The sequence below is a fragment of the Cricetulus griseus genome, chromosome 4, assembly GCF_003668045.3.
Source record: "Cricetulus griseus strain 17A/GY chromosome 4, alternate assembly CriGri-PICRH-1.0, whole genome shotgun sequence".
Lineage (NCBI taxonomy): Eukaryota > Metazoa > Chordata > Mammalia > Rodentia > Cricetidae > Cricetulus > Cricetulus griseus.
In genome coordinates, this window is record NC_048597.1 from 192,519,428 (window position 1) to 192,540,576 (window position 21,149).

A 21,149-nucleotide genomic window follows, 5' to 3' on the forward strand; every position below is an offset into this window, starting at 1 on the left:
GCCAACAATAGACATGCTAAAGTGTACAGTGAAAACTCATGATGTCTCATACTATTTATTTTCATTCCTGAGAATTTTTTTTCTGTTGCTTGGAACCAATTTATTTTATACATTTTTTAAAATTAGCACTCCCCTGAAAGATCAATTTTTTTCAAATAAACACTCTGTGAAAGTTAAAAGTAAATTTTGAAACTCTTTATTATATCATAGGGACAAAAGCCAAGATGGATGTTCAGACATGGTATTTGAAAACTTCAAAGCTGGCCCTGGCTTTGGCGATCATCCACTCAAAACCTGCAGACAGAAGCAGCAGAGAATATACAGAGCACCTTGCCACCTTGGTGGCCCAGAAGGAGCCCAAATGCCAATCAAAAGTTGAAGCTCTAGAAGCTGAAGTTCTACAATTACGTCAACAACTTTTCCTGAGTAGGATTTCCTCAGGGTTGTTTAAGAATGGTGAGTATGTGAAATCAGTTTTCAGTAATTTATAAACCTATTATTACCATAAATCACTAGAAATTTATCACAAAACCCCGAGAATGTTTATTTCTCCCTTTTGCCCCATATAACTTCTTTTATTTTGTTTTTGCTTGTTTGTTTTACTTTTAGTTAATCATTACAAGTTATTTTTACCTTCTGATGAATGGAACTACATTAGTCTAGGAGATTAAGTAAACAGAATTAAAGTACTCCAGATGTGAAAACAGTTGTTTATTATTGTTATTGTGTTAATGAGGATTGAACCTAGGGCCCTGAATATCTTTGAGCAAGCATTCTACCACTCAATAACAATCGTGCTTGAGGTTGACTGAAGAAATTTATTTTAAAATTTCATTCTTAAATGCAGTAATATTTTTCTTTTTATAATAGCTGACATTTATACAGTACCAGTTCCTTGTGAATAATTAAGCCCAAAAATATACAAGATGAGGGACTATTTTCTCTTTTGATCACCTACCATTCTAGTGGAAGAAACAGACCTAAAATCAACCCAGTTGTGATGTATTACATTAGAAGGATAAAATGCCAAAGAATCCATTCATCCTTTTTAATTTCTTTGAAGGTTCCAGAGGTCTGGCCCTTCAGGTTTGTGTACTTGTCAATGAAATTGTTGCAGGGGATCTAGCAAATGTTAGAAGTATGAGCAAAAAGAGAGGAGTAGAGAATACACACCCATTCAGACACGAGCACTGCATTTTGGAGTAATCAGATTCCTGTAAGTCTGTTGGACATGACAAGAACAAAGGAGAGTTGAGGAGAAAGCTCAGAAAAGCCCCAAATATCAAGCTGCTTCCAAGAATGAAAACTTAGTGGAGATATATTTATATTATTAAATGTTTCTTTCTGGAGTTTTCAGTGTTTCTATTTGTAACTCTTCTTAAGTGTTCAGAAGCTCTCAGTAATGCTGAATCGAACACTTCTTGTAGGATTGAGAGGCTGGGGAACATAAATTACAGAGTCAACTGTCCATTGAACCAATGGAACAGTCTAGAATTAAACAAACCAGTGCTGAAATGGTTTATAGAGCATCTTAGGAACCCAGATAATTCTGTATTCTCGTTTTTTTCTTAACTTTCTTACTGGGGATTATATTCCTTAAGGAACTAAACTACAGAAGGGATAAGTAGAGTCTAACTTTAGAACTATACCACATAGCAGGTTTTTATTTCACTGAAATGTTCAGTAGTAGTAAAGAAGGAAGTATAGAAAGAAAAGAGTCTTTTTTTTTTTTTTGGTGATTTGTGCCAGACACAATTCTCTATTCAGTAAGCAGCTCCTTTCTTTTTTAAAGTTCTTCATTTTATTTGGAAAACATGCTCGTGTCCAGTGGGTTGACCCATAAAAGGCTTACGGCTGTTTTTTGAGAGTTTTGATCTATTTTTTGTGGGGCCCAATTTTGGCCAATGAAAAAAGGAAAACAATTGGGAGAATCTACCTCTTTGGATGAAGAGCTAGAGGCCCATGAAGAAAGACAGAAATTCGAAAATCCGTTTTCCTCAACCTCTTGTTTCTTGTATGCACTGTGCCAAGCCCACAAATGATTGTTAGCCAATTGCTAATGTGGTCAGAATGGAAACCTATGAGGGTGAGGTGAGCCTGCACCCCAGTGACATTGTCCTGTAGATGAAGCAGTTCTCATTAGCGAACATTTAAAAGATGGAGGATGGTAAAATCATTGTTTGTCATTTCTGAGGAATGGTTGGACATCATGAATGAGTGTAGTTAATAATGAGCATAGTACCTATGTTGTGTAGAGGAGAAAATGCGAGAAAAATAATGTCCTTCAGTCTGGAACAGCTTTGTTGAAAATGGCCACATAAAGTTTGCCAGTACTTAATCTAGGGTTGAATAAGTGGAAGAGAGAAATTTAAAAGCACAGACTTATGCCAGGAAGGGGTTAAGGGCCCAAAAGGGACATAGAAGGACCAAAGACATGCCAACATAGGAAACAGATCAGACCTTCAGAGGTTTAGCTCTTCCATGAAAATTCTGTAGTGGTTAATATTGCAGACAGAAGCCATCCTTCATCCCAGCTCTGAATCTGATTGCTTGATTTAGGCATCATCTTTGCAGATGCTGGGTTCTAGGACTTTTTGTTAGGTGCTCAGTAACCTCTTGAGTTAAGTGGTCTCTGCTTTGTGTGTATCACTGGAAGCTCTCCATATCTGACTATTCCTAATGAAAATTGTTTTACCTAATTATTCAAATTCAACTGTATAACTTTACCTCTCTTGCTAAATTTATCCTAATTAAAGTGTATTTATTGATGCAGCATCAGCATTTCCTACTCTAGACTATACCCAATCTCAAGATTTCTGATTGCTTTGGAAAGAAGTCTGAAATCCTTAAGTTGGACTACAATGTTTTCAGTGTTTGGAGCTTACTTGTGAATCTATCCAAGCCTCCTAACTTTGGGTTCCTTTATATTCTGTCTTGTTGCATAGGGAAGTTTTTCACTTATATGCCATCTTCCTTTTGCTTCCTCCCCAAGCTTCTTCCTGCATTGCTTATGTATAGTGGGATATCTCTTCTTTCCTTTTTGTCTGCCTATATACTATTCATATTTTCCTGATACAGTTTCAATATTCTACTTCTTCTCACTACCTCTGTAGACTAAATTAGATTTACATGCTGTGTGTCTCATAGTTTGTATTTGCACTCCATATGTAAGGTAAATTCTAAGTGTCTAATTCTGCTGGCCTTGGTAATCTACACCATGATTGCAGGAATTATGTTGATATTCATCATCAGTATAATCAAATTTTTAGCACAGTGCCAGCCTTTTCAGGGGTAGTTAGTGACTATTTGTAGAAAAAAATGATAGAATAAATACATATATATACATGTTGATATTTGTAAAAACTATCCTTCCTCGTGTGTGTGTGTGTGTGTGTGTGTGTGTGTGTGTGTGTGTGTTTTGGGATCTTCCTAGTCCTTGTAGCAATAGGTGTAGACACAGAGGAAATCTAGCATCTTGCTGAAGATCGTGTTGGTAGAATGAATCTCTGACTCCTGCCACTCAGGGAGTTTAATCAGATCAGAATAAGTGGACAGTGACAATGGCAACTTCCTTTCTTTGAAACAGAAACTAAAATTATTTAGAATACTTCCAAAATTTTAGATGTTTGCCCAATGTGATTTTTTGTTAGTTCAAGCAATAGGACAGATATTTCTCCATATTATTATTATTACCATTATTAATTTGGCTCTAGAAATTGAGCTCATGGTCTCATGAAGTATATACATTATTTCTTAGCTATACCCCTAAACCTACAACAAATTTCAATATTCTTCTTATGTTTAGGGCTATGTTTTAGCTTTTGACATATTGTATATGTGCTTTTTAAATGCCTCAATGTTAATCTGTTTTTGAGATTAACACTATATTAAAATTTTTAATGTGCTTTTCTCTCTCTCTGCCCTCCTCTCTTTCTGCTCCTGTCTTCTGGCCTCCCTTTGTGTCTCTGTGTCTCTTTGCCTCTTTTCTCTTTCCTTCACCTTATCTTCCCTTTCTAATAAAACTTCTCATTCAAAAAATTAATATGCAATGATTCTGAATTAAATATTTAGGCCTTAGAGCCTGAAATTTATATTTTAGAATAAATTCAATATTCAGTGAACAAAACTCATTTAGCTATTGGTGGAAAATGTACAGTATGCTGTCATTCTCTTTATCAAAGCAAAAATAAAATCAGATAAATGAGGCAAATGGGGTGGGGCTAAGACTCTCCATTTCTGTCCATATTCTAGTGTGGAGAGGTGCTGGTGTGACTGACAAGGCTGAGACTTCTCCTTTAATATAATGAGCTTGACTGAAAGGAACAGGAAATAATAACAGTAGTTGGGTAATGTGTGAAGGTAGTTTGAAAGAATTAGAAGACAGGAAAATAGGAGATATTGAAGAAGGGGATCCTACATGGATCCAGAAAAAAAAAAATGAGTGGAAGCAGGAATGGGTGCCCTGAGTTGTAGGGGAAAATGCTGACCACACCCGCTTGGCGCTGGACACAGATATCGAAAGGGTTTAAATATCAGAGAGGCACACACATGGCTCTCTTTTTCTCTTCCCCCCTGACTGAGCAAACGAGCAAGCATCCTGTGTAAACCTGGTCACTGGCTCCATTTCATGAGTACTTTCTTAATAAAATATCTGTGATCAATCTAGTTCTGACTCTACATTGCGTTTGACTTTATTGAGTCCCAGGGAAGGGTCCACTGTAGATAGAAGTTTCTGACCCTCCTGGTCCTGTAGCCATTTACTTCCAAATAAACATACATAGTCTTATATTAATTAGAAACTGGCCTATGGCTCAGGCTTCTTATTGGCTAGCTCTCTAGTAATTATTAACCCATTTCTATTAATCTGTGTATCTCCACATGGTCTTGGCTTACTGTAGAATGCTCAGGTGTCCTACTTTCCCTGTAGCTACATGATGTCTCTGCTTTTTTTCTTTCTTTTCCCTGCCTACTTGTTTGGAATTCCTGCCTAGGTGAATCATGCCTGTCCATTGACTGTAACAGCTTTATTCATCAGTAAAAGCAACACATATTTGCAGCATACAGATGGATCTGTCCCATCAGTCCACATCTCAGAGGCTCTCATTGTCTGGCTGGACATCATTTTGGCATTATCCTTTAAGGTTCACATTTTTCATCTGTTCTTCAAGTAGTCTTTCCTTTGTGTCCCTGTTCAGTGTTGAATGAGGAAAACGCAGTGAGGAACTCATCTAGAATGAAATAAATGATATCAAATGGAGTGGGGTCCTGTGGAATCCTCAACAATGTTCTCCTCTGTCATTAAGATATGTACTTAAATCAGTAGCATCAGTTAGGAAGTTGCTGGGAAAGTAAAATGCTTAAATCCTACCTGAAAGCTGAATAAGAAACTCTGTACACCCAGCAACCCAACACAACTCTTTTAGGTGCTCATGATAAATGCTGAAATTTCAATGCAACTGGTTTAAAGAAATAAAATCGAAATATGCATTCATGAGACATCATCTATAAAATGTACCAAAATGAAGCAACAGAAACTTAATTATTGCCTGGTAAAATACCTGCATGCAGGAAATGAAGAGGGCAATAGGAACATTTTATACTCCCAAGCAAAAATATTAAGACTGCAGTTCCAGAATTCAGTGTTCATTTAGAGTCTGGTTGAACCAGCAGAGTTAAGAGAAAGCAAGCCAGCAAACAAACAGTAGCATTAACTTGACTTTAGTACTGGTTTATGATAGTGTTCCATACCAGTAAGTGAGCTGCATACACAAGCATGACAAGAATCCAGGGGTAGAGTATTGTTGCTTCCTTTTCACTGATGACTTCTGTTATTTCAGTTTTACCTTCTATTCCTGCATCCTTACTGCCCTCTTTCTCAGTAAGCACCTGTGCTGCTTGAGGTCTACTAAGATATCTCATATTTTATGGTGTGAATTGTACCATTGTATAAGGCAGCCTTTTCTGTTACCCTCAAGAGAGTATCTTTTTCTCCTATCAGTTTTAAGTAATTTTAAAGACATTTTGTAGGAAAAGCATGATTATGAGGAAATTCTGTATATTGCATACTGGCAATCTATATGAATGTTAAATTGGATGAAACTATAACAATCATTTGAAGAGTATACAAGGTAACCCATATAAAAATAAGTTTGTTGCTGTGAATGAATGTCAGAAAATTGTAGACAATAATACAAAACAGTCTTCCCATATAAATAAAATTTCACATCATAGATGCTGAACTACACAACATGTATTTATGTTATGTTCCAGGACATATAGAAACTTAAAGTAACTGACCTTAACCTAAAACATGTTGAGTACATTTCTAAGAAGAAAACATACAATAGCACATTTTAGTATAAGTGTTACACCGTCAGCTGAGAATACTTCTAAGGGATGTCTTGTGATATTGCTACGCTAAAGGAGACATTAGGGTGGTGTGAGATGTTCTTAGCCAGTGAAAAGACCCATTGTTTCATATCATCAGTTTTGGAGAAAGTGTATGATTGTTTTGTTGTATCCGGTATCCATTTTTTTCCTCAAAGTTCAAATAAATACTGTTTATATGTCTTTAATACATAAAGAATATTTCTGCCAGTGTTTATGCTATAAAATACACAAGAAAGAGGCTGTTCACTGAAATCTGGGTTCTTTTTTTCATTTTCAAAGTTCTGATGTTAACACTATTTTCTTTTTATGAATTCATATGAAAGACAACTGAGTTGTTTTCTGCTTTCCCTGGTTTTAGATTCAGTGAGATCTTGGACATAGGTTTGCTCTCAAAAGATCTTTCTGGGTCTAGTGATAATATAATTTCAAATCAAGCCAATAGTAACGAAATAATAGAAATTATGTTCATGAGACTTGGTAAATTTTTCAATGAAAATTAATTTGTAATTCATAGAAGTTTAAATTTTATGTTGACAGATGTATCTTGGTGAAAGGTGACTGATGAAAATTTAAATACTTCTGCTTCTTCTGTATATTTTATAATATTTAAAGTTTTCTAATTTGTTATTAAAACAAAATCTGCAGGCTTTAGGCATCTTGCTTTTGTCCATTGTAATTTAAATAATAAATACCATTTACCCTGGAATTTAGTATAATTTGCCTGTTTCTTTCCATAAAATAGTATTTTTAACAGAATGCCCCCATTCTTTGACCTACTTCCTACAAATTAGAGAGCAGTTTGCATATTTTAATACCTAATTTTGTTAATAATTTACTGTGCTTTCAGTGGCTCTGAAGCTGGTTCTACCTGTGCATTGTATGAATGTTTCACCTCATCTGATTAGTTCTCATTCAGCGAACCATGAGGCATCTCATGATAACTGTAATGTCTGAACCATTGTCAGTCCTTAATGATAGGATGCGTTTGTGTGACTCTGTGCCTCTGCCCCATAACTAGAGAGACAGCAGGGTTATCTGGAGCCAGAGAGGTGTGTGCCCAGGTGATCTGGAGAGAGGAATGGGTAGGGAGGGGGGCAGGGAGGAAGCGAGACAGACAGACAGACATACAGACAGATGACAGACAGAGAAACAGAGGGAGACTGAGAGAAGGGACGGAGCCCAGCTCATGCAGGTTGTGAACACAGCAAAACTTGGGAGTGTAAGACTCTTTCCCCATAGTTCTGGCTTTGGAAACATGCAGGGTTTGTGGGGATAAACTGAGGCTTGGGATCCTGAGAAGCCAAGAGACACCATTGGTGAAGGTGCATCGTCAGTTGTCATGGAGATCCTGGGAATAAAGGAGTCAGAGTGAGAAATAGAAGCTTGTCATTGTGAGAGGCCACGAGAGGCCACTAGCCGAGTTGCTGTGAGGACACAGCTTATTGGAGAGGCCGGGACTGTGGGATGACTGACTAGGACAATGACAAGTGTAGAGTGAGACTGGCGTGAGCTTACCAAACAAGATCTATGTGATGGGGGTGTCATCAGCATCGCAGAGGTAGGTCCCAAGCCCTCAGAAAATCACGAGTGATTCTCAGATGTCAGATATTGAACTATTCATAATGTTGAGTTTAGGTTTTGCTTTGATCTCTAACTGTGCTCTGTTGTTCTTCTCTCTTGCAGTGCGAAAGTATATGCCCTCTTTTAGATTTTTACAGCAGCCCAAAGTTGAGGAAGACTTTGGATTTTTAAGGAGACAATGGACTTTTATTATGTTGAACTCTTTTAAAGTCTATGGGATTTGTGTAGTTTCACTGAATGTGATATTTACATGAAATCTTGGGTACAAAGAAAGGAGACGTTATGGCTCAATGTGTTGTCTTTATATGTCAAATTTGAAAAGGAGTGGGTTGTTTGGGTTAGTTTTTGTCAACTTGATACAAGTCTAGACATGCCTAGGAAGAAAGAATCTCAGTTGAAGAACTGCCTCCAACAAATTGACTTGTGATCGTTTTGTGTGTTGTTGTTGTCTTGACCGAACATTTATGTAGGAGATCTGAGCCTGTCTGGGGTAGTACCATCCCAAGACAGGTGGGCCTGAGCTGCTTAAGGATGTGGAGCTGAGCAAACCAGAGGAAGTTAGCCAGTAAACAACAGTTTTCCTTGGTGTCTGCTTCAGTCCCCACCTCCAGGTTCCTGACTTGGCTTCCTTCAATGATGGACTGCATGTATGTGTGTATCTGTAACACAAACAAAACCGTTCTTCCCCAAGTTGCCTTTGGCCTTGGTTGTTTAACACAACAGAAAGTAAACTAGAACGAATGTAGAGGCCAACTAGTCAATGAAAAGATTCCATATTAGTTCATTTTGAGACAAAAGTAGTATCATCTATTGAATAACCTACTGGCCACAAGAAGAGAAGGAAAGGCTGCTTAAAGGGGATTAGAACAGAGACAAAATTTCGTTTATGCTGACATGGAGATTCTGGCCTAGAACTTGCTGTGTAACATAACACTGGCTGCCTCTGAACTAAAAAAAAATCCTGCCCCAGCCTCAGTAGTGTTGGAATACAGGTTTATCAGGCCCAGTTTGAGATAGAATTATCTTTCATTCAACAGTGATGGCTGTATTTGTGATTTAGCTATTACCACTTACAAGATCTGAAAATATTTCCTACTTTAAAGGAGAAAGGACAGCAATTTAATGAGTCAATATTTTTTTCATTTCCTTTTGGTACCTGGAAGATACATTGTTGGATTTTCTTGCTGTTAATGCAACATTTACATAAAAGAAAAAGTAATACACATGGCAATTCTGAACTCCCGGGGGATGGTAGGGGTTCAGGGCACTTCACAGAGACTCTCAGTACCTACTACAGACAACAGATAATACACTAGGATTCTTCAAGACACTTAGAGGTGTGTATTATGGATTTTATCATGATTGTAATTGGAGGAAACATTATCAATGGTCACCAAAAGTGAAGATTAACGAGAATTTTATAATGTTTTCAGTATTTTAGCACTGCAAGATTATTTCATTGGTGATGTCAAGTTATTTTAAGATGTAAAGCTAAGCAATTACCTAGAGATAGTCTGATAGAGATTGTCAGTGCTCTGAGTAGGAGCTAATAACTCCTTCCAAAGAAGGGGCATAGGATGAGAGAATTGCCCATTTTAACTATATTAAAAGTAGTCATTTCAAAATACAGTGGTAACAAAAATTGCCTGAATTTTGTGGAATTTTCCCTTTCCTTAATAGAAAATAATTAGCTTAGTACCTGTGATTGTCAGTAAAGTTTGGGGGGAAATATAGTATTATAATGTTGCACACTGAACTTTTTGATATCTTTTAGTGAGGCTTACGTTTCATAGACCAGTTTCAATATCTGGAGTATAAAAAAAAAAATGATACCTTGAAACTAGACCAAACTCCAAAGCCACTAGCTATCCACAATAGGTTGTAAAAATACTCTAGTCAGAATGGGTTTATATCCAAGCAGGCAGCACAGATTGTGATATTTCCTGATTACTAATTTCATATAAGCAGACATACATTAATAAAACATGTATGGCTTGTATAAGCAAAGCCTACAATTGTAGATAGACCTTTCCACATTGTATTCTAATAATATGGATATGATTTAGAGAGTGGAATTGAAAGATGAAGGAATTAAGGTGTGATTTAAAATTGAAGATATCTTGTGTGCTTGTAAATATGATATAGTAAGCTGACAATTTAGTCTGGGTGTTTATGGATTGCTAGTTTATGGAAACACTCAATGTTGTTAGTTACAATATTCCTCAGTACTCTTAAATTCAGAAATAAATACGGAGACTCTACTGAAATAGTGAAAATGATCAGCAGATACTTGAATATGTCATCTTTTCTCAGTGTGGTGCTTGACTTTGAAGACTAGAAAAGAAGAAAGAGGCTGTTTACTCATTAGGAACTTGTGTCTGGTAAGAGAGGCAAGATATCTTGAAATGGTTATTGTTGTTTCTGCAGTTCCTATAGTGACAACACAGAAGGAATAGAATTTCTATTCATGGAACAGACAATAGCTATGAAACAACTAGCAAGGGGTATCAGAGTGTGTTAAAAAATATAGTAGAGAACAAAACAGGTTGTGGTACTGAATTGCTCAGGGTGGAAAAGACCAGAGAAGTTAGACTGGATGGGCAGTGAGCCACAGTACAGAAGCAGGTGGTTGAGCCAGCTCCTCAAAGAGAAGTCCACTCAGTGTTCTTGAGAAAGGAATGCTCAGCAAGTAAACAGAAGCCACACTGATTGTGGAACAGAAAGAACAAGGATACTGGGGCTATAATGAAGGCCGTGGAGGAAGCAGTTATACAACATATGCGGGGCTCTTTTCAGTGAGTAAAGTTTTTGTGACAGTGGAGAGATCCTTTGGCTAAATTAACTAGCAGTTTTAAAATTCTTGTCATCATGTCTGCGTGGATTGGATTGTTGGTGGGAGAGGAATCAAAACTGCTGGGTAGAAAGGAGGCTATGACATGATGAAGGAAATAATAATGACCCAGGCTAAGGTGGAATGGATAGCTAGAACAGTAAAGCTAACTTTGCAAGGCAGAAAAGGTAGAATCTATGGAAAGAGATTGGAGCTGCTATTGAGCTTAGAAATACTCAACAGCAGACAAATGTGATGAGAGAAAGTAGGAAGGCTTTCCAGGAGTCATGAAGGTACTTATTTGTAATGGCACAGAAAAGGCCTAAGCCATTGTTCTCTCCAGAAATAGCAAAATAAATATAAATTAATGTGCAGTAATGATTCTCCCATCAGAGTTATCTGAGAGCCTTAAAAACGATGGACTTTTAGGCCCCATGCTTAGAAAATCTACTGTGTTTGGCATGGAGTGTGAGCTGACTGTATTGGCTTTTAAAAGACCTGAAACAACTCCCATCTGCAGCTAAGACTGAACATTACAGAAATAAGGTGTTTCAGAATGACTTCTTGTATCTAGATTTAGAGTCTAGTAAGGAACAGGCAAAAACATTCTAAACACATGCATTTGGGAACAGAGGACAATGGTGCATTTTGAGACTTGTATGTTTCCTTTAATTCTGTGTCTGTGAAGGAAAAATACTATATTTGATATAAACATGTGATACTCCTGAAGTGTTTATTTGAGATATAAGTTTGATATCTCCCATGGAAATATTGAGTGCCTATCAATTACTCAATTATAGCTGTTAAATTGTAAGATATTCCCTTTATGATGTAAGTTAGGGAAATAGTGCAATGGCTGGAAGATTTCACTATGCTAGACTTTTTTATAAAGCGTATGAAGGAGTTACTTCTTGACAGCTCTGTGTACTGAGGGTGTTTTAAGCAGGAGGGAATAGTATAAAGATAAATATAAAAATCCTCTGGAAAATTGTTGAAGTTGACTTTGGTATAAGCAGAGAATAATGGTTGTTGTAGAAAACAATGAATAACTAGGGTAGGTCATTTTAAGAGGATGCGTGAATGCCTGCACCAAATGTGCTTTTGCAGTTGGTAATGAAGAGCCATGTTTCCTAGCATGAAAAAAAGAAGAATAACCTAACAATTTTTGACATATGTTATACATGTTGTAAGAAATATGTTTCCTTAAGGCATCCCTTTATGTTATCTGAGTGGTAAGTTAGTTAGACAGAAAAATTAGACAGGGCATAGAATCTTCCCAATCATAATCCCACTCTCTACACATAACCATATGAACATAGCAATAAAAGAGGCTATGGTATAAAACAGGGTTTTGTTTGTTTAATACTGATTAGCTCTTACTCAGAATTACATAGTCTGAGATACAGCAAAAGACCAGGAAGTCTAGTTCTTTCTTGGAGCATATGTTCTTAAGGGTGAAGACAAAAAATACCAGTGGGAAGTGGTTATGAAGTGACAATGACAGGCTAGGGAACCAAAATAGGAAATTGGGATGATGATTCATCTGAAGGCCTCCTTAGGTTACCATGGTAGAGAAGGAATGTCTGAAGAAATGGCATCTAAAGAGATTTTGAATGACAGGAAGCCAGCATTGAAAAACTTGTGAATGAGTTTTGAGAGAGAGCAATTTACACAGAGTGTTTAATACAAAGGGGTGTTCCAAAATGGGAATAGCCCGAGCAGACTTAAAAACTTCAATGAACAGAAAGATAGGCAGGATCAATATGTGTTAATGTATGAGGCTCACAAAGTAGATTCTCAGGTTTCAAACTTTGGAGACAGAGGGATAGCACTGATGCCAGGATCAAGTGTAAGGGAAGGTGATGGTTTCTTTCTGACTTGGCAGGTTTTAGGTGCAGAGGTCAGTCTTGTCGAGATAATAGTCAGAATGTAACATGAATATAAAATGTTCCCACAGTTCATGTGTTGAAGGTCTTGATTCTTAGTTGATGGCACTGTTGCGGGAGGCTGTAGATCTTTTCAATGGTGGGCTCCATGGGAGTAAGTTAATCACTGCAGGGCCAGCTTTGGGATTTATAGTTTTGCGTTGTGGTCCACTTATATATGAGCAAGTATTTTTATAATCCTTCTACCTAGGATAGTCTAGGTCTTCCATAATACCTTCAATTCTATGAATGGTTTAAGCCATCTCAAAGTGAGCCAAAGTAAATACTTCCTTAAGTTATTTCCTGTTAGGCATTTGTTCATGTGCTGGGTAGCAAAATAATTTGACTTTCAGTATCTGATTATGATTTCAGTACTGAGGGCCACACTCTGGGATGTCAGCATTCTAAGCACTCACTTAAATTTATTCACTGTACTGTCTATGACTAAAAGTTTTTTTCAGTAAATCCTTCTGTTTATCCCATTTATCTTCAGCCTAAGTATCTTGAGTTCAAACCATTGAGAGGTAGTGATTTTTGAAAGTTATGTTCACTAAAATTCTAATACTTGTTCTGTAAGAAATAACTTATTAAAATGCTATCAGCATTTTAAAATGGAGACAATAGCCAGCAAAGAATAATTGAGAATTGGTTGGGATTAGAGAGACAGATTTGAGAGTCTTTACCCAAAATAGTTCTTTGTGGGTGTAGGATGGAGATATTCAGGATGGTGAAATAAGAGAAGAAAGACACAGATAAAACAGTGCAATCGTGAAGAAAGCTACCTTTGCAGAGCTAGAAGAGGTGATAGGAAAGAAACAATAAGGAAATCCCAGAGCCTGAGCACTTGAAGACATGAGGAATTATGGTATCAAATTGCCTAGGACAAAGTTGGCCCACAAATACACATTGTGTTTTGTTTCCACTCAGAAAAGACAGTTCAGGCAAGAGAAATCATTCTTGATTTTAATGGAAACACTTGCCATTAAGAGCTCCCAAATTGATTATCCTATACCAAGTGATCAACCTTGAGATCATATAAATATGTGAAACATGGACTGAGCAGGTTGTATTTATGTATTGGGGACTATAAAGAAGCCATGAATTTGAGAAGCGGTGGGGGAGGGAGGAGACATGGGAAGGATTGGAGGGAGGAAGGGAAAATGCAATTATCATATAGTTATAAAATATAATTATCTTATAATTAAATGTAATTATCTTCTAGTTCCAAAATTATAAAAAGCATTATTAAAAACAATTATGAAATGGCTTTAAATAACATTTTCTGTTTGACCACTAGGTGGCATAAACATTACTTTTACATTATTCAATGCAGGAGTATAAGTTGGATCATGATTATTAATGATGGGAAATCATAATTGGTAGTGGCAAATTATATATCCCTATGTGAAAGTATTTGATTTGAATGGATGTTAACGAGAGAGAGAGAGAGGAGAGAGAGAGAGAGAGAGAGAGAGAGAGAGAGAGAGAGAGAGAGAGAGAGAGACATTCTTTCAATAAGTATTAAAACTACCCACCAGGCAGGCATCAAATAGGAACATCCACAAGAATAAACTCATCCCCTCAGAAACTTCTCCCTGTAGTATGGAACCACTAGCATATTAAAAGCACGTTGAGGTGAGGAGTAATGAAGTACATGTAAGGCTTTTCTGAGCCTGGGAGAACCTGGAAAGCTTCACAGAGGCTAAGAACTGGATCTGAAGAAGAACCAGTATGTATTTGGAGAACAGCATGTGCAAATGCATTGCTGTGTGAAACAGTGTGGCTTGATTTGTGAACTCTATGGGGCTGATTGCTACATTCATGAAATGGGGCTAAGGATAAGGGTAAACTAAATAAGGGGGGCAAACAGAGATGGGGTCTGTGTGCTAAGCTGACACCCTTGGAGGGCTGTTCTATAGCGAGAGAGAAGCTTCTGGAATATTTTCACTGAAGTGGTACTTTAGTGAAGGTAGTACAGACTTACTAGAGACTATTGATCATGGAGGCATCTATATGTCCAAGAGATGGTGGTGGCCGGACCCAATGTGAGGAAGTGATTAGAGGGGGACATACTTAGAAATGATGCTTTGGTTATTGACTTTAAGTTTCAGTTCGTATATCTTGACACTCTTTGGTTAGGGGCAAGATTATTTGTGTCGGTAGACTGAGGACAGCAGACTGGGTTGGCCTCATCCAATAAGTTGAAGGCATGACCACAAAAGAAAACCTCATTTGTTCTAGTAAGGGGCATTTCCTCCTTCCTTCCTGATGGTTGGACAAGTATTTGGATGACAAGATGTGTTTCAGGAAGGCAACAGATTTATTTTGTTGAATATTACTGAGATCTATTTTGAAAAGATAAATGGATTTAAATAATAAAATTTAAAAATAGAAAAATGTAAGGCCTATGGTCCAGCAAAATAAAATATAATACTTATAGGATTTGGTATGTAAGAGATACATATAGAATTTGTAGAGAGAATCTGTAGGTAGCATTTGTTATAGCTTTTAGTTAATAATCTCATTCCCTCAATTTTTGTACATGGTACTGATTTTATTATAGATTTCTTAGATGTTCTAGTGTTTGATAGCAGTGGGTTGTGCTTATTGAGTATATAATGTTTATTATATTATAGTATCTATGTGTTTATGTACAGCTTATCTCTATTAAATCTACTAAAAAGCATGTTAGGAAGATCATATATTCCAGGTTGGAACACTGTTATTTTCAGTACTTAAGCACCATAGTAAATTAAGAAATGGCCCTTTCATTTAGGAGGATTTCTATTTACTCAGTCAATTTTTTTTTATTCTTCTCCTGTGAAGAAGCCTCTTAATTTCATCTAATCTCATGTTCTCATGTTCATCTTTTTTTTTAATTTCTTGAGTTATTGGGATCCTTGCTTGTGCTTATATCTTGAAGGGTTCTTCTTCAGTTTTCCTCTAATAGTTTCACAATTTGAGGTCTTATATTATGGCCTTTACTGTTTGAGTTGACTTTTACACAGAGTGAGAGATGTGGATTTTATTTCATTCTTAATCATGTAGATACCCAGTTTTTCAGCATCATTTGTTGGAAAGGTTGTTGTTTTCTCCAATATATATTATTGTCATCTTTTGCTAAAGTCCTCTGCTTTTACTGTGATAATTTTTGCCTAGTTTCTCTGTTCTTTATATGTGTGTGATTTTGCATCACTACCATGCAGTGTTACTGCTATGGCTCTGTATGGATAAATGTTGTCTCTATCATTTTTCTTTCTGCTTGGTATTGGACTGCTTAGAATCTTTGGTGCTTCCCTATTTTTTCTCTCATTCTGAGAAGAAAATGCTTAACATTTTAATGGAAAGGGAATTAATCGATTGATTTTTCTCAACAATACAACCGTTTTTCACATCATTCTAATAATCTATGATTGTAGGAGATCTTCAGTTACTACATAGATGTTTTTAATTTTATTCCTAGGTATTTGAATTTTTTGAAGGCACAACGAACTGATTTCTTTCTCTGTTCATTTCTAGCATATAGAAAGTACTTGTTTTGGGGTATTGATTGTGTGTCCTGCTACTCTGCTGAACATGGTATCAGATGTAACAGTTCTCTATTTGGAGTCTTTAAGATAGTTGAAAACCTGGATCTTGTCATCTGTAATTATGCATACTTCGGCTTCTTTGTTTCCCATATGTATTCAAATTGTTTATTGTTTTCCCTCTTACTTCTTTCTCTTGTCCTCTTACTCTACCAAGATGTCAAGTGCTGTATTCAAAAGAAGTGGAGGGAGGGAACACCTTTATCTCCTTTCAGATTTTAGAGGAACTGCTCTCAGTTTTCCAGTTAGTAGAGAGATAACTACAGGATTGTTGATAATAGCATGTGGTTTTTGAGATGTGTTCCTTCTTCCTAAGTTTCTTCAGGGTTTCACCATGAAGGAATGTTATACTTTACCAAAGCCTTTTCTACACTCTGGATATTTTTATACTAAATTAAAATTACTCATTTGTGTACACAGATACAATATTGTATTCCTGGAATAAAACCAACTAAATCATGGTGTGTGATCTTCTTAATGTGTTCTTGAATTCAGTTTGCCAAAATTTTCTTTAAGGAAATCTTTACTGGTGAATAAATTCTGTAACATATAATTTGCATATTTATACAATTTAATGGCTTTTAATGCAACATATTCATTACAACTTTTGATTTTAGAACATTTTCTGAAAATTTCACAAATGTATATTTTATTGCACTTATATTCACTTCCCATTACCATCTTATGTTCCTCCCACTCATTCTGAATCCCTTATTCTTGCAAACCACTGAATTTCTTATCACCCCCCCCCCCGCGCCACTCCGTGTTTGGGTGTCTTGTGTAGGTATCCTTGGCTGATTTCTTAAAGTCGTCAATCACCACTAGCTGTCACAATTTTTCTGTCTCCTTTTGCAGGTAGAATCCTGAGCATTGAGGAAAGGGATTTGATGAAGACATTTAGTTCTCCAAAGTCTTTCACTATCTGTATATTGTCAAATTGTGGGTCTCTGTGTTAATTCCCAGCTGCTGGAAGAAAAAGCATCCCTCATGAGGGGTGCATTAGGCATTGATCTATAGTTACAAAAACAAGTCATTAGGAGATATTTCACTGTTATATTGCTTTGGCAAAATAATAGTTAAATTTACTACTAGGGCCAACTGTAGGACATAGCTACTTCTTGGCTACTTTAGCAGTATTTTTTTTTTTTGGTTTTTTGATACAGGGTTCCTCTGTGGCTTTGGAGGCTATCCTGGAACTAGCTCTTGTAGACCAGGCTAGTCTCGAACTCAGAGATACACCTGCCTCTGCCTCTCGAGTGCTGGGATTAAAGGCATGTGCCACCAATGCCTGGCTTACTTTAGCAGTATTGTGTATGGGTTCCATTTCATGGAGTGAACCTTAAATCTAATACAAAAGTAGTTGGTTACTCCCATAATGTCTGTGTCACTATTGCACCAGTGTATTTTCCAGGCCAGGCATTGTTTTTAGCCACATGGTTTGCAGATGTGTGAGACTGCTGATTACTTTTCTCATCTAGTATCATACAGTGTCTACCTAAAAACTTATAATAAATGTAATTTGGGGTATAAATAAGTAGTTTAAATGAAAATTTCTTAGCTGGGCTGGCAGTGCTCCCTCTAAGAGCCAATGACTGTCTAACAAAAACCAGAACACAAGGCATGAATACATTTTTCAGGTTATTTGTCTTGGCTGTCCAAGATACTCCAGAAACATTATAGGCCATTGCTATTGCTCTTGGTTGTCCCCCAGAAGTAGAAGGTAAGTCCATTTTGCTAAAGATAATGTGCACTTCTGATACAGGGTCCAGAGCCCCTGAACTGGAACTGACCTGAATGCCTTGTGCCTCAGAACTAGCTTTTGTGGTACGAGAAGTTTTGTGGTACCAGAAGGCACAAACTCAGATGCCTATGACCCATGCACTGGGATCTGTTCTAAATTCCCCCTTTCTTCCCTAATTTAATAATTTGTGTCTCCCTCTTTTTATCTCTCTCTGGATATTTTTGCTAGGGGCTTTACCCAACTTGTTTAGTTTTCCAGAGAATCAGCCCTGCTTGCTTGAGTCTATATATTATTCTTTTAGTTTCCATTTTATTAATTTCTTCTTCAATCTTCATAATTATTTAGTATTAAGAAATCTTAAAAATTAAAATATAATTATCTCATTTCCCCCTCCTTTTCATCCCTCCATTTCTTCCCATGTTTCCCTCCTAGTTTTCTCTCAAATTTATCTTTATTTCTTAAATTGTAATTTGCTACATACATATATAATAAATAAATGCACAAACATATAAATAAGACATTTTAAGTCTGTTTTTGTTGCTTATATGTATATATCTTTAGGACTGAACACAATATTAGATAACTTATTAGGGGCTTGTCCCTGGCTAAAATAATTCTCCCTCTCTTAGCAGTTCTAAATTGCAATTGCTTACAGTTTTTCATCTTGTGTTGGATCATTGTGAGATTTCATCCTTCCATGTAAGCATGCCTGTTGATTCTGTTCAGGTCTTCCTTAGGCAGCCATATTGTTGAGGTGTCATGGGTCTAACTTCCTTGGTCGACTTATAATCTGCCTGTCTTCTCTACAGCAATGTTCCCCAACTGTAGGGAACAGGGGTGCAGGGGTTTGTAGAAGAAGTATAAATAGGGATTGGGCACCCTGATCTTTACAATTTTTTTGCTATCTACTGCTTCTGGTTTTTATTTTTACTGTTTCTTTAAGGCTTTGTGGTACTTAATTATATAAGATCTCTCTTATTATTTAAGGAATGCATATTGCTGTGAATGTTTCTGTAAAAAGAACTGCCTTAGCTATAACTCAAAAGTTCTTGTAAATTACATTCCTATTTGTATATGATTCTAGCTACTTTTAAATTTCCTCCATGATTTCTTCAGTAGCCCACTGGATATTACAGAGTGTACTTGTTTAATTTTGGAATATTTGTGTGGTTTCATATTTTTAAAATTTGCTTTGTGGCCTATAATGTGTAGTAAAATAGTGACAGTTCTTATAATGTGTAGTAAAATAGTGACAGTTCTAGGAGCTGTTGAGAAGAATGTGTGTTTTGTTGGATTGAGTATACTGTACATATCTGTGAAGTCTACGTGGTATGATGTTTCTATTAGTTTTGAGATCTCTGAAAACAGATTCAAACACATGAGTAGGTTTTGATTGCTGCTGTAGAATGCTCTCTTAATGGGTCACGGATATATTGCTATTTCCATGATGTATATTCTCAAACAGATTGGGCATTTAAAAACTTGCCTTTATCAATAAATGCCTTGCTTATGACCATTGACAGAGATTATAATGCATTAATAGTGGCACTGGAGTTGTTTAATTCTAAGAAAAAAGTGTGTTTCTTCTTCTATCTTAGTGACAATCACTATATAATTGCCCATTATTATTTAGCTAGTTAAGCCATAAATATTTTCCAGAAGAAAGCCTTGGCTGTTAAAGTAAATGTTAGTTATAAGTACCAACATCAGCATTAAGAAACAGGATGGTTACCTCGCTCAGAATGGTTTCCTCAATCCATTTTCCTGCAAATTTCAAGATTTCATTGTTTTTTTTCTGCTGAGTAGTACTCCATTGTGTAAATGTACCACATTTTCTCTATTCATTCTTCGGTTGAGGGGAATCTAGGCTGCTTCCAGTTTCTGGCTGGAAATACAAATAATGCTGCTATGAACATGGTTGAACAGATGTCCTTGTTCTATGAATGTGTTTCTTTTGGGTATATGCCTAGGAGTGGAATTGCTGGATCTTGTGGTAGACTGATTCCCATTTTCTTGAGGAGTCGCCATACTGATTTCTACAGTGGCTGTACAAGCTGGCACTCCCACCAGCAGTGGAGAAGTGTTCCCCTAGGAAGTCACAATCACTCTGTGCTTCCTCTTCCACGCAGAACTGAAACAATTCTTTGAATGATTTGTTTTATTTTTTGATTGTCTGCTTGCATGCTTTATGTTATATTTTCATTTAGAATAGAATCATTGTATCATCATTAAGACATTTAGCTGCAGGAAGATAATGCTTTTGTCCTTTTCTGTTTCAGGACATGATGTGTTCCCTGCTGTGTTGCCAGATCAGGAGCCTACAAGTTCTGAAAATACGTTGGCTTTGATGGATGATTCTGGATGTGTTTTATCAAACGAGCAGAGAAGTGAACCTGCAGAGCTGTCCCAGCATTGGTTGGAGAGCTGCAGTCCCCCATCCCTTCTACCACTGCCTCTTGAGAACAAGCCATACCCCGCCCTGGACAATCCTCCGTCTTCACACATGCAGTTCTTGCAACATCTGCTTGAACTCAAGAAACTGACAGAATCCAGTAGTCTGAAAATATACTTAGCTCACTTTGAAAAAGACTCTTCTATAGTTTCTGAGTCTGTTTTGAAGTTGTTAGATGGCCTGATAACCTTTTACCGTAACCCCAAACTCCCTTCCTCAAGCTTTTGGACTCAAGCTGTTGGTACATTAGCTAGACTGGCGAGTGATTTTAATTTATCTAATCATATTCTTAAGAAATGTTCTAAGAAGTTGGAAGAATTTGAGAAAACTCTCCTTCAGGCTATTATAGGGAACAGCAGTATAAACCGGGTAAGTAATACATCTTAACCTATTTATGACTTAAGATCTAAGCAGTTTCAATGTACATTCCTTTTGCCAGAGATGCTTGGTCGTACTTTCACATTGGTGGCTCAGAGTCTGCAGTTGGGCCTGCGCACCTGTATGTGTCTTTTCCCAGTTGACTGTTTCTAGCCTTCTGTTGCTACAGTGCTGTTCTCTCTTGACATGCCTCTGCCTCCTGCTTTTGCTGCCTCTGGTTTGAATTCTTTTACTTTTAATGTTTTTGTTTTTATCCTTTGAATTT

General features: G+C 36.8%; 1 protein-coding gene across 2 annotated transcripts in view; it reads left to right on the plus strand.

The window, feature by feature from the left end:
• The first annotated feature begins 224 nt into the window (after nt 1-224).
• Nucleotides 225-21,149, plus strand: part of Mei4 (meiotic double-stranded break formation protein 4) — a 123,571-nt gene continuing 102,646 nt past the window's right edge. Inside the window, exons 1-3 of one of the 2 annotated variants that reach the window (XM_035444503.1) lie at nt 225-473; nt 16,246-16,255; nt 20,364-20,875. In XM_035444503.1, the coding sequence (XP_035300394.1) occupies nt 225-473; nt 16,246-16,255; nt 20,364-20,875 (771 nt within the window). Of the gene's footprint in view, nt 474-16,245; nt 16,256-20,333; nt 20,876-21,149 lie in introns of both variants that reach the window. The other variant, XM_035444502.1, reaches the window with a different exon arrangement.